Raw genomic sequence first — 14,315 nt, 5'->3', positions numbered from 1 at the left:
TGGGGTCTGCAGGTTTCCTTAGGTAACTGCTTTTTTTATGCGGATTAGATTTCTGTCCAGGCGAATTTACTGAATGGAAACCCATGCACAGATGTGAACTGGGCTTAAAATAAATACTTGATTGGTGTGGGTCTAACCACCCACTGACCCGTTGCCCATTCATCCTGACTGCAATCAGGCTAAATGTGGGTATGACTGCAGTGAAGAAAGCCAAAGAAAGGAACTCAGCCTTTCGAGCACTCCTATTTATGTGAATGGAAGCGCCATCCACCACCAGTCACTCCCACATTCATCCTGGCTGCTGTCTTGATTCATGACATAATCCTTTTTAAAAGGAAGAACTGAATTTTTCTTCAAAATAAATAAAAGCAATTTCTAATTAGAAATTCACTAACATAAAAATGACCCAAGAGAAAACTCTCTACATTTTATTTATTGAGACAACCTAATTAAAAAGGCACAAACATGGGGCATGTGTTTACATGGACAATATAACAAACATACATTAAAAGTGTAGGAATGTGGCTGCTCTCTGCTATGCAGAAAGTACCTAAGCTTTTGTATATACAAAAGATGTACAGTTTGTCCTACAATACAAAAGATCAGTTATAAAATTTTTTACACTGAATTCTATTTATTGTATATATCAAGCCCCTACACTGTCTATTTTTCTATCCCAAGTCTTCTCATGTGAGAAGTGTCCTCTTTTAAAGCATGCCATTTTTTTCTACTGCAATGGCTGAATAGGCCTTTAGTTCTAGAATACTTGATTTACTTAATCCATTGATCCCATTATCTGCTGGCATAAAATAATTCATGTAGCAGAAAAACAGGTTGAAATGTATAAATAAAAATTACTCTCAATCTGATAAAAAAGTAAATGTAGAGGTTTTTTTTTCTTTTTTTTTAGTATCGCTAAACTGAATGGCTGAAACAGTCTGCAACACATTGCTTATAAAATGTGTTTGCTAGTATCTACAGCAATTTAAGAATTTAATGCATATCTATAAATTGAAAAAAAAAAAATCAGTTCACATGATGCTCAAAAAAAAAATCAAGCTGAAATCTCGTATTCTTTTGGTTTACTACAGTACAGGTAACATATTGGATGAAGAAAAAGGTAAAAATAAAACATATAGCTGAGCAATGAATGAGTTTGTCTTTAAGTGTGCAATCTGACCAAAAAGCAAGTGCTATTGGAGACTGGCCACAATAGGCTAAGTCCCTCTGTCACTAAAAAGAATAATACTAGCAAGAACAAAGATCTAAATATAAAAATGCTAACATATTTACACATTGAACACAGATCTCTACAGCACACAATTAAGAAACTTTATAAAGTTAAAAAAAAAATAAAGGAAAGAAGCACAAAACAAAAACCACAAGTATATCTTGATATAATCTTGGCTTGTCTTGTTGGGATCACTACCTAGTTAGTGGTTAACAAATAAACTGTATACAATTTTAAGAGAAGACAACAGTTCCTTCTTAACTTTCTGACCCATCAGCAATTTACATGGGCAAAGAATAACACATTCAGTTCTTGTGCTTCCATACCCTGCTTACATTTTTCTAGTTTTGTTTTTATTGAAAGGCATCCCATTAGCTTTAAGCTGGCTGATGTTCTATTTACTGCTATAATGGACACAAGGCATGGTAGCAATGCTTCAAAGGAGAACATCCTGAGTGAAATCGATGTAACCACCAACTTCAGCATGTTCACCTTTTCATACTACACCCAAAGTCTTTGCCTGTTATAGACAAGATCATGATGCCTCAATGTTGCTGTTCTCTGCCAAAAACAGTGGATTAAAGCAAATCAAATACTTCTTCACGTTGTACAGTTAAACAGTATTTACATTCCAATGCTGAGGGTTCAGGAAGCAAAAGGGACAAGCTTCGTTCTTTAATATGTTTCATTTCTCAATTGTTTTGTATGGTCCTGGGCATTGGCTCAGTGTGAGACAGACCAGATTTCTATGTGCTTTCCAGCCCAGTGTAGGGAATTCCCATCTTCCTATGGAATACTGTTTGCATATTTGTTTCATCACTGTGAAATACAGATTCATATGAAGACATTTTACTGTGCAATCTACAGATTCGGTTTACTTGGAATATTAAACAGTTGAGAAGCACGAAGCACACGGGGTGCCAGAACAAACACCAAAAGTAGTGATTTAAAAAAAAGGAAGCGTAACCAATTCATTGGCATACAAATGAAAAAATGAAATACCTTGCTAGTGTTATTAAAATAGTTAATAAACAGATAAAATACTAATACAATTTCTTTTAAAATCTGTCAAACAGTCTTTTAGCCTATATTCAGTCTTCAGTTATGTTTTTTTTCTCTCTTATCAAATATGGTCCAAGACGTACAACTCAAATACTAAAATGACCAATAAAATTCTCCTTCTTATATCACAAACATGTTGTTTGTAGAGAACTACAAAACAACTCCATAATACTGCTGTAAATTCATATACAAATCCATTTTCCCTTTACCAAGGTGATGTAGATGGTAACGCTTGGGATAAGAATGGCATACTCTCTACTGGTCTCATTGCTATATTCAATGGGGCAGCTAAAGTCATTGGAGTTGGGAGATTCATAGGGCTGGTTATAGTGACTGGGTGTGCTATATTAACTGGAGCAGTAACTGGTGTAGGCAAATTAACCGGTGAAGTCAAGGACAAAGGTGAAGTCATTGAAATTGGTGTAGTTATAGTGACTGGATGCCCCAAATTCATAGGTGAAGTGATGTTAACAGGACTTGAGACATTGACAGGACTTCTCATAGTCATAGCTGCTGCCACTGTTACTGGGTTGGTCAGCGTTCCTGATGCTGCCACAGAGGATGTAATATTGAAGGGGGAAGTGAGTGTTACAGACGTCTGAGGTGCAGAAGAAGTTTGGCACATGTTGCTTGTGTCTGGAAGGGGAACAAAAAAAAAAAGTTATAACATATTGTTTATAAAAGTGTGAATCAGCTTTATAAGAAAATATATATATATTTATTAGTTTGCTCACTACATACATTCTAAGAAAGCAAAGCCATGACATTATTACAATGCCATTTGTATGGCTTCTGAAAATTTGTATGAAGACATAAAATCACCTATTGAAAAGGTCCTATGATTCTGATCCACAGCACAAAAGAGTGAGTCTGAAGCTGAAATAAGAGGAAAAGTAATATATCAAAGTCCCAACATGAGATGTTTTTATACATTCAAGCAACAAACTTTTTATAAAATTAGATTTCCAATTGTGATAAACTATCAATGTTATATGGTTTCTAGAAATTAAACCAAACATTAGGCAGTACATGAAATGGCACATAAAAACCAAGTACTAACACGCAGACTTCATATGTAAAGAATACTAAATAAATAAATAAATAAATACATACAAAACAGACCACACATCAAAATCTAAAAACAAACCTTAATCGGGGAAGAAGAAAAAAAATGGCGCTCCATTCACTTCTATGTTATCATCCAATAAAATATCTGAAACTAAAGTGTTCATGAATTCAAGTACATTTAAAAGGGGGGGCTGTAGAAAAATCTTTAAAAGAGAGAACCCAACCTATCAATCTAGTCTTGCAGATAGCTTGATTCAGGTGACCCTAACACGTGTTAGCCCCTTGTGAATTGGTATTTCCATTGTAATATCACCTATTTTGTTAAAATATAAGTTCTCAGGAGCAGTGACAATGTTGTTCCAAAGAGCTCATTTGCATACCAGCAAAAACTGATATCTTGGAAACACAGGCACAGATTCACAAGGGGGGAAAATACAGTCTGACTCAAGAGACCCTAACACATCTATCTGCATGATTTGGTTGATATGCTGGATTCTGGTGACAAACTCCAAGAAAATACCTTAAAAGGAGTCTAATATGTATGCCATATTTTTATCCTTAAAAGGATTCTACCACTAAACCAACATTTTTTCTATTTACCATGTCGGAATAGCCTTAAGAAAGGCTATTCGTCTCCTACATTGCTCAGTCGTCTCTGGCCCACCGTTCCGTAGAAATACCGGGTTTTACCGGTATGCAAATGAGTTCTCTCACAGCAATGGGGGCGGGCCCCAGCGCTCAAACGGCAATAGGGGCGTCCCCATTGCTGCCAGAGAACTGTCTCCAGCGACGCCTCCATCTTCAGCTGCAACCGCCTCTTCTGTCTGGGTCAAACTGCGACGCCTGTGCAGTTGGCTCTGCCAGTGAGACACCAGCAGAGCCAAGTGCACATGCCGGCCGACTGCCATTTTTGGGAGGCCGCTCTTGTATTGAACTACAAGAGCAAGAGTGGCCTCCCAAAAATGGCCGCCGGCCGGCATTTGCAGTCGGCTCTACTTGTGTCTCACTGGTAGAGCCGACTATGCAGGCATCAATGTTGACCCAGACGGAAGACGACATGAAAAGGGTAGGATGCAGCTGAAGATGGAGGCGTCACTGGAGACAGTTCTCTTCCCATTGCTGCGAGATAACTCATTTGCATACCAGTTAAAAAAAAAAACCAAAAAAAAAAACCGGTATTTCTATGGAACGGCGGGCCGGAGGAGACTGAGGAAGGTAGGAGATGAATAGCCTTTCTTAAGGCAATTCCGACGTGGTAATTAGGAAAAAATGTTGGTTTAGTGGTAGAATGCCTTTAACATAGTGCATGAAAATGAACTCAATGGGAGTCAAACACAACCCCCCCCCCCCCTTCTTCTTGAAGAAGCCAGGCATTAGGATGAGAGCTGTAGCCTTCCATAAATTGTATAGTGGCTGTGCTTGGTACTGAAACTCAGTTTGATTAACAAGAAAAGGAATAAGTTTTTGGCCATGTAACAGATGAATGTGAGGTCAAAGGCGTGGAAGAGGTAGTGGTGCTCAGAGTTGGAACAGGTTGCGGCATTTATTGGTTGTTGGAACTCACACTAATTGGATATTGTTCACATATTCTAAAGTATAGCTTTTCAACATCAAAACTGAAATAAAAAGGGGTGTGTTCAACTCCTTTAAAGTGGTTTTACAAAATTAAAAGAACATGGTTACTTTTCTTCCAAGAACAATGCCAAACCAGTCTACGGGTTGTGTCCAATGAGGGGCTGAGCTGCAACACCACAGAGAGAGGCATGAAACAGTTTTTGGAAGAACAGAGCCATGTTTTTCTAGCCAATGACAGCCTTCCCACGCGCACACATTAGCTTCCCCTGCATTTCTCATGAGAAGATGACGATAAAAATAAAGTATAAAAAAAGTAAAATCCACTTATAAATGTAACAAAATACAAACAGATGAAATAGTCATTGAATTATCATTGTTTGCTGTTTTCCATCACTTTTCTGGCTGGGTGCTGACTTTAAAAAAAAAAAAAAAAAAAAAAAAAAAAAAAAAAAATTGGAGTTTTTTTCTGTAATACTAGTTTTGCAGGGTGCAAAAATGGACAAAAACTGACGGTCATATATTTACATATGGCGGATGTCAGGAAAGAGAATAACTCCTATGTGCGCTATGGGATTTCTACAAGACTATTTCAAGAACACAGAAAATGGAACAGAATGCCACAGTGAGGATAAGATGGTTTTTATTTACTTTGTATACTTTTAATCATATAACAGCTAATTCACACATAGCCTTCCTGGGGCCATATCTTTTGAATGGGCAGACGGACAGACTTTAAAAGTAAAAGTGCCAAATTAATAGGGGCACAGCAAGAATCAAAGGATGTATGGCATTTTCCACAAAAGCATAGTGTCTTATTGATGTGATAAGACAGTGCTAATGTTTTCCTGATCACTCTGTATGTATTTCTTGCTGTACATCTATAGGATCATTTATTACTGATCACTCTATTTCGCTATACTATTCTGTTACAGTTGCTAAACATTTCTTTCAAATTCCTGTACTATAAATGTTCATGTTATAAGTTAACCACATATACACATCCGGAAAGCCCCTACCCACAAAGGTACTATAAAATTTCAGCTGGGACCATGAAATAGGTGCCCTGCATCTCTGGGAGTCAAACGATTAGTGTATGATATATCCGTTTCTGATATACAAGAGGATCCTGCATCTAGTGAACTATATCATTTGTAACCTCCGCTAAGTACTTTCTCTTCATTTATTAAACAATTATTTTATTATTTCATTTTATTTAGCTAAGGGGGCGTTCACACTTGCGTCCCTGTCCTCCCATAGGGTCTTTGTCCTAATCCCCATAGAAACGGCATATGGGACGGCATGCCGGCGGTCAGTTTTAAAACCCATTCATTTGAATGGGTTTTAAAAGCAAACCGCCAGTGTCCACATGCAGCCTCTCCGTTGGGAAACTGTTTTTTTGTTTCGTTTTGTTTTTTGCCAGACAAAGTCTTGCATTTCCAACTTTGTGCCTGGTAAAAAAAAAAAAAAAAGTTTCATACGAGACAGGTGATGTATGAAAGTTGTCCCAATTCTTTTACTTTGGCCACTGATTGGCCTCAAACCCCAGAGCACCGCTGGACCTGACAGCGGCAGGGGACACCAGACAGCTGGGGACGAGAGAGAGAGAAAGAGAGGAGAAAGAGAGAAAGAGAGGAGAGAGAAGAGAGGGGAGAGGGGAGAGAGAGAGAGATAATCTATATCTAAATTTCCTTTCTAAACCATGCATATTTTTTTTTTGAGTATGGAAGGAGGTCAAAGTACACGGGAGAAAGTCACCCAGATAAGAGGAGATGCACATACCTCATGCAAATATTGCTCTTGATTCAATTCATTAAAGCAAACATGTCACTTGGCTTGTGAACCACACATACTATCAGCTACCATCTATCTAGGTAGCTAATTTTTGCCTATAACCGTGTTTAAAGGGAGAATTTAATTGGTGGCTAGGGAGTAAGTAAGGAGGCTTTTAGCTTCTTCACAAGCTCTGTTAAGTGCCAATAAAACATCAAGGTTCTGCTAGGATGCCAAAACACTATATTCAGATTAACTGCAATATTTGTGTAAGTGAATATAAGATTCACAAAAATAAGTATGAGGGAGCTTGTAGGACTACCTAATGCTAGGTACTAGATTTCTCTTGTGAATTTAACTTCGGAACTTATACCTTCTTTGACTTCATAACGCCAAAATACCAGATTTTGACAGAAAACTTTTTTATGAATCTGCACTGCAGCTCCATAACAGAATGGTTAATAGTACAAACAATGGTAACAAAACATTATATTTAATATAATAAGGTAGAACATGGAAGTCTTTAATATATCCAGTAACTATGCAACTTTATTTTACCAAAGGAAAAACATTAAAATACGTGTTTATTCACAGTAAATTCGGCATGTACAATATTTTAATATATTAAAATGTAAACAGTAAAATACCTTCATATTTGATTCTACAATGAACTGGAGTTTGAAGTTCATGAAGTTGTCCTAAAAAATGAGAAACAACATTATGTGGCATCCTGAGAAGAAACCAAAGTCACAATTTCTTTAAACATCCCCAAAAAAGAAACTCCACAATTAGACATCTACATCTGACATTCTTGGTTTGCAATCTAAAAACACAAATTAGACATCAAAAAGTGGGATACAAAGTCCGGTCTCCTGCAAGTCAGTATCACAATGCATACAAACTGACAGTAACTGATAGCCATCAGTTACTGTCCGTTATAAGGGTGCATGCACACTACGTAACGCCGGGCGTGTATAAGAGCCGTACACGCCGGCGTTACAGCAGGGCTGCCGAGCACTTCCCATTCACTTCAATGGGAGCGCTCGTAACAGCGGCGTTTACGAGCGCTCCCATTGAAGTGAATGGGAAGTGCTCGGCAGCCCTGCTGTAACGCCGGCGTGTACGGCTCTCATACACGCCCGGCGTTACGTAGTGTGCATGCACCCTAAGTCCGTTGCCCATAGACTTCAATGTTAAAAAAAAAACAACAGACACTTGCCCCCTGTTTTTCTAATGGACAGAAAAGTCCTGCATGTAAGATTTTTTTGTCCGCTAAACCTAGGTGTAAATGGACACAAATTGACACAAGATAAAATCCCATTGAAATGAATGGAAATTTTAACGGATTTCTGATGGTTCAGCTAGTGTCTGTTACTAAAATCTATTAACGGACAATAGCTACAGACTGCTGACGGTCACCAACAGTAGCGTGAACGCCCCCTATATCTGCCATTGAGCCAGTTCAGAGTCTTTAGAGCCTTGTTGATCATATTAATTACCTTATAAATAATAATAATAATAATAATAATTATATTTAGAGTTTCACCCATTTAAAGGGGTTTTACTGTGAACATAACCATATTCAAATTTGTAAACAACTGAAAATTAAACCTTTTTATTTTTTTTACAAATATAAATAAATTATACTTTGCAAAAAATTTTAAAGATTTTTTTTCTAATGATCTTAGGGGTGACATTTTTTGAAGTGTTTTTGCAATTTTAAATTGACTGTTAGGTGTTTAAATCACTCAGAATTTTTTGGTTGTCTTGTTTTGTGTAGGGAGAGCAGTAGTTTTATAGGTACCATTTTAGGATACCTACCTGTTTTTGACAACTTTTTCTTTTTTTTGGAGAGAATTGTACAGGTGGTATAAGCAGAATAAATAACACGTTAAAAATTCTAACTTTTAGAAACCATACCAATTATTTCCTTTGTTTTGTTAATTTTTTTAAACAAATTGGAAAAATTCTCTCCTCCATTTTTTTTTTTTTATAGATTTTTAAAATAAAGTTTATGATAGCTATATATTGTACAATGTAGCAGAAGCCTATTAGGCTCAGACTTCGGCTGTCATGGCAACTCCTCGTCAAACTGCAATCTATGTCAAAAGCAGCAGGAGCTACTGTATGTACAGAAGCTACAGAGACTCTATAGCTTCAAAACACTAGTAGTATTTTTTATTTATTTATTTTTTTAAATTAACCCTTAGGAGACACAGACATTTTTCATTTTTGTGTTTTCGATCTTTACTCCTTGCATTCCAAAAGCCATAACTTTCTCATTTTTCTGTCTTTGTAATCCGATGAGGGCACCATTTATTATTTCGTACAATGTACCAGGAAGTGGGAAGGGGGGGGGGGGGGGGGATCAGAATAAGGTGGAATTGATAAAAAATAAAATAAAATGCAGTACCGCCATTTTCTTAAGGGTTTTGTTTTTACAGCTTCCATTGTGCGGTAAAAACGCTATGTTCACTTTTTTCTGCAGATCAGTACGATCACATCTGAGTGGTTAAATGCCCATGATCAGAGTCATCTCTGATCACAGGCAATGCTGCCGGGTCCCTGCTGTAGGAAACAGCACAGACCAGGCAGCTAGTGCAGTCGCCATGTATTTTTCATGTGCACCAGGACGTAACTGTACGTCCTGGTGCGCCTAAGAGTTAAAGTCTATTTAGAAAGATGCTTAGTTTTTACATCTAGGAAGCAATGGACATTAAAGGGAATGAGTTACCAATAGCCTATTTTTTAAAATGAAGTTTTACGTTAAACATATTTAAGAATTTGTGGCTAGTTTACTATTCTAAGTTATTATCTATACAAAATATAAATCCTAAAAATCCTCCAGTTCTGACACTGACCACGAAGCCCAATAAAATCATATTTCCAGGTTTGTTTTTTTTCTTTCCAATCAATGCACTTAACAGTTATATGTAGATAAAAACACAATCCAATACAATAGGTAATTTCACAGATTATCTACTCAATCTGCACAATGACCTCTGAACAGGTCACAGCACACTACCTAGCAAACTCCCCATAGGAATCAATAGGGTATGTTCCAGAGCATTGTATTTATGACTTACAGCCTCTCTCCAGCAAACCACAGATTTTTTTTTTTTTTTTTTTTTTTTTTTTAAGGCTCAGTGCTAAGAATTGAAACTGCAATATTTGAGGATATTTAATATAAAAAAGAACTTGGAAAATATAAAAATTTTAACAAAAAAAGCATGACCATGTTTTTTGGTGCAAAGAGACCATATAGAACCAGTTCCAAGAGCAGTGACCAAATTGCTAGGATTTGTAGAATGACCACTTAATTTTGAAGAAAAGCTGCTTTCTTTCCTATACAAATGAGCTAATATTCCATCAGGAAAATGTTCTGGACACCTGAGCGTTGTGGCAAGATTTTCCTCTTGTTTGTAAGGTGTGGGAGAAAGTGGTATGAGGTGTGAAGGGTATTGACCAAGAGGACTACTTGGTGCGATATTCAGCTTCCTGTTCCACTCTTAGGGTCCATTCACGCGGAGTAACGTGCCGCGTGACCTGACACGTATACGGCGTGAGATTTTGAGCGCCGTAAAAGCTCCCATTGATTTCAATGGGAGCCTGGATCGTATACACCGCGTTATTTTGCGGCCGCGATTTTGCACGTTACTCCGTGTGAATGGACCCTTAGGGTCCAATGACACGGTGGAAAATGGTGAGAAATTTGCTGTGGAACTTCAGCGTTGAAAAAAAAGCCTCCCATTAACTTCAATGGGTTCCTTTTTCTGCTAGCAACCCATTGAAGTCAATGAGAAGCTTTTTTTTCAGCACTGAAATTCCACACCAAATTCCTCAACATTTTCCTCTGTGTGAATGGACCCTTACGATAGACAGTTTTTTCTCAAAATCAATTAGCCATTCTATAAACAAATGTTAGTACTTTGTTCACAGCTCTGAGCACTATAAGGTACTGGGGCTGATTTAATGATTGTTTGAAGGGAATCAGCACCAAAACCAATCATTTTCTAAAGAAATATCCCTTATATAGTGCAAAAACCTAGTTAAAGCAAAAAAAACCTGGTTTTAAGCAAAAAATTTAAGGTAAAGGCGCCACATTGGGAAAACACAACGTTTTTTTTTGTTGCAGATTTTGCAGCGGTTTTTTTTTTTTTTTTTTTATTTTTTTTAGCCATAATCAAGAGTGCATGTAACAGAAGGGAAAGAGCTTCCTTTATATTTTCCTTTTTTTTTCAAGCCCCTCTTGACTTTGGCTCTGAAAACCACAGCAAAATCTGCAAAAAAACAAAACACTGCAGCATGTCTGCAACATGGAACCTTAGCCCAACAGCACAAATTTTATTTTTTTTTAACCGTTAAACAATTAACCTTTTTTTAATCCATTACTCAGGTTATGGTTGTTTGAAATGCAGAATATTTTACTAACACAAGCAAACAGTGATCATAAAACAACTGCGATCTTTATCTGAAAATGGCTCTGTCACTATAATATGCTGTTGGAAAAAAAAAAAGCTGCAAAAAGCAATAAAGGTAAGGAGCCATTCACATCAAGTTCTGGTAGTTTTTTGGGTTTTTTTTAATGTAAATTGTAAGCCGCATATATGGCTCACAATCTATATTTTTCCCTATCAGTAGGTGTTTGGAGTATGGAAGGAAATCCACGCACACACAGGGAGAACATACAAACTCCTTGCAGATGTTGTACTTTGCAGGATTCAAACCCAGGTCTCCAGCGCTGCAAGGCTGCAGTGAAAACCACTGAGCCACTGTGTTGCCCCTTCAAATCAAGTTTTTATCATCAGTTTATCAGATCAATTTTATGGATATAAAAACTGATGCTAAAATAGACAAAAAAGGATGGAAACTTATCCATTTACATACAGTCATTAATAAAAACAATACGGATTAGTTGCTGTAGGGGATAAAAGCAGGACATACTACACTTGCTTGTTGAACAAAAATCTCAGTTTGTGTACTGTAAATCTGGTCAAAACGTGATATGAATGGCCACCAAGCCATCAAAAAATCCTCTGCATAGTCTCACATTATGAGTGGAATTCTATACACATTTGTAAAGCATAATAAAACATCACAGTTAGGCTCTATTCAGATCACTTTTTTAAAATCCGTTTAAGGTTAGGTTCACATCTGCGTTGAAGTCTCTGTAGGAGAATGCACCGCAGTTTCCAACTAAAATTGGTGGGGAGAAAAGTCCTAGCCTATGGGGTCCGCGAGTAACCGCCTTTTAAGCGGACACGCCTATATATAATATAATTAAGTATCTATTTGCACCATTTTTTGCATTTGTCAAACAGATGTAAAAAACGTGATCTGACTAAACCTCACACCATTAGAAAACAATCCTATAAACAATTACATCCAATGGTAGAAAGACAAAAATCTTTACCTTGAAACTTTTTACCTTGCTTACAAGTATTACAGTTAATACTTTGACTTTGGCCATGTGTCTTTAGATGACTGGTAATGTAGGCTGGACTAAGAAGCTTGCCACATACATTACAAGAAACTTTCCCTTCATGACGCACCATGTGTGTCCTCAGTCTGTCTTTTGTGGCAAAGGCCGCAGTACATGTCTGAAAAAAAAAAATAAAAGAAATGTGTGAAGGAGCAAGAAATGTTGCCACAATGAAAACACATCTTAAAAGGGGTTTTTCCCACCAAAGCAAGGTATTCCCTGCTTGCAGATCAATGGGGGTCCAACGTTCAGACTGATCAGAACATAGTGAATGGTGGTAAGGGAGTCAGTGCACTGCTCCATTTCTTTCAACGGAAGCGCTGTAATTTCACTGTTCACACAGGAATTTAGAGCCAATTTTTATAGAATTTCCAGCTCAAAATCAGATTTAAATAACGCTTAAATTCTGCCCCCATTGTTTTGAATGGTAGACAGTAGAAGACATATCTTTTTCAGAATGCTGCCAAAAGAAGAGTCCTTATTGCTCTAGCTGTGGCTTCAGAGCTGAATCACTGCAGTGCGAGGCTCACACTTCATTAATCCCATTGTATAGGAGGTGAATCAATGTGCAATTCTGAGGCTCAGCATTCTGACACAGGTTTTGGTTTTTAGATGGACAAAACTTCAAAGTAACATTTTAATTATTTTTACACACTTCAGAACTTCCAAACGAACAGCACCAAAGACTTCAAATTTTTTTTAATCACTGTACTTTTAATTAAAGGGAGTTTATCAGCACATTTTACAGCAATTTATTTCTTATTCAGGATCACTGCTCCATTCTTGTAAAAGATGTTTTATCCCTATGCAAATGCGCAGAAAAGGGCTTTGTTTTCCATCAAACGGCTTCACGATCTGCATCTCATCTCCAGCCCCACTAGTTGATTGCCATTTCTCTCCTCCCTACATCAGATGCCAGCTTCCTTCACTTCCGGGTAAAGTGTCTGTCATCATCAAACATGCACAGTACAGTTAATGCGATGAGGCCGAGAATAGAGATGTCAGTCAACTAGTGGGCATGGGGCTGAGCAGCAGAGAGTGGAGCCCACTGATGGAAAGCAACACTACTGAAGTCCTCTTAGGCTCATTTGCATACAGTTAAAAAGATAGTTTTTACAAAAATGGAGCAGTGGTCCTGAACAAGAAATATATCATCGTAAATTATGCTGAGTACACTTTGCATATGATTACTCATAAGTAAACTAAACAAGTCAACTGTGCAAATCTTTTGTTAGTATGCATAGTTTGTGTAGTCTTATTTTCCTCAGTTACATATCAACAGTGATGAAATCAGTCACTGGAGACTTAGTTAAGTGACGAAATATGGCCACCACATGGACATTATTTCTCAGATGGAATACGTAGGTGAAAAATAACCCTTATATTTATGTTCAATGTTAACTTCTTGGTGACATGCTCCATTACCAGCATGGTGGAGTGGCCAAGGTTGTAAGCACACCACCATGTTACAGTAGAAGCCTTCCACCCGCTCACTATATAACTTACAGCTATTACTCTGTCCCAGCTCCCCTGGCTGGAGCCGAGCTCCAATCAAGGTTTTTACGTGCTTTGATCTTATCAGAGATCCCAGGCTGCCAGAGACATATGCCTAGTTGATCCTGCCCAGAGAAGTGGAAGTCAGCCTATATGAATTAGTGTATACTACTCAACCAGCAATCAGAAGATCGCTGGTTGATGCCCCCTAGTGGGACATAAGAAAATGTAAATGGGATTTAGCTCTGAAAAACTGGCAACGCATATAGATTTAAAAAAAATCGACGTCAGGCATGAACGGCCGGGAATACAACTGAAGGATGATCTTCTGATGAAGCAACCACTCACCTGGGATGAGCATTTCTCAGCTTAGAAAGTCTGCTGCCCAATTGTGCACATCTGGAATATGCGCTGCCAACAGAGCTGGACCATTATGCTCCACCCAAATAGAACAAGAGACTTCTTACAAGGTCACACAGCTCCTGGTGTCCCCCTGATGGATCAAGTAGGCGACCGTGGTGGAGTTGTCAGCCTGGACGAACTTGGAGAACAAAGAAGAGAAGTCCAATGACACAGGACGGACAAGAAGATAACCCTCAGTTCCAGCACATCAATCTGGAGGGAGGACTCTTT

The 14,315-nt window shown here is 37.8% G+C and overlaps 1 protein-coding gene across 2 annotated transcripts in view; it reads right to left on the bottom strand.

Moving 5' to 3' along the window:
- Nucleotides 1-396: 396 nt before the first annotated feature.
- Nucleotides 397-14,315, bottom strand: part of VEZF1 (vascular endothelial zinc finger 1) — a 33,056-nt gene continuing 19,137 nt past the window's right edge. Inside the window, exons 4-7 of one of the 2 annotated variants that reach the window (XM_075264387.1) lie at nucleotides 12,135-12,306; nucleotides 7,354-7,404; nucleotides 3,116-3,169; nucleotides 397-2,929 (exon numbers count right to left, since the gene is read on the bottom strand). In XM_075264387.1, the coding sequence (XP_075120488.1) occupies nucleotides 2,499-2,929; nucleotides 3,116-3,169; nucleotides 7,354-7,404; nucleotides 12,135-12,306 (708 nt within the window). In that variant the 3' untranslated portion in view covers nucleotides 397-2,498. Of the gene's footprint in view, nucleotides 2,930-3,115; nucleotides 3,170-7,353; nucleotides 7,405-12,119; nucleotides 12,307-14,315 lie in introns of both variants that reach the window. The other variant, XM_075264386.1, reaches the window with a different exon arrangement.

This window comes from Leptodactylus fuscus, chromosome 2, assembly GCF_031893055.1.
Source record: "Leptodactylus fuscus isolate aLepFus1 chromosome 2, aLepFus1.hap2, whole genome shotgun sequence".
Lineage (NCBI taxonomy): Eukaryota > Metazoa > Chordata > Amphibia > Anura > Leptodactylidae > Leptodactylus > Leptodactylus fuscus.
The sequence above is the reverse complement of the archived record's forward strand: the minus strand, read 5'-3'. Positions and strand labels throughout refer to the sequence as shown.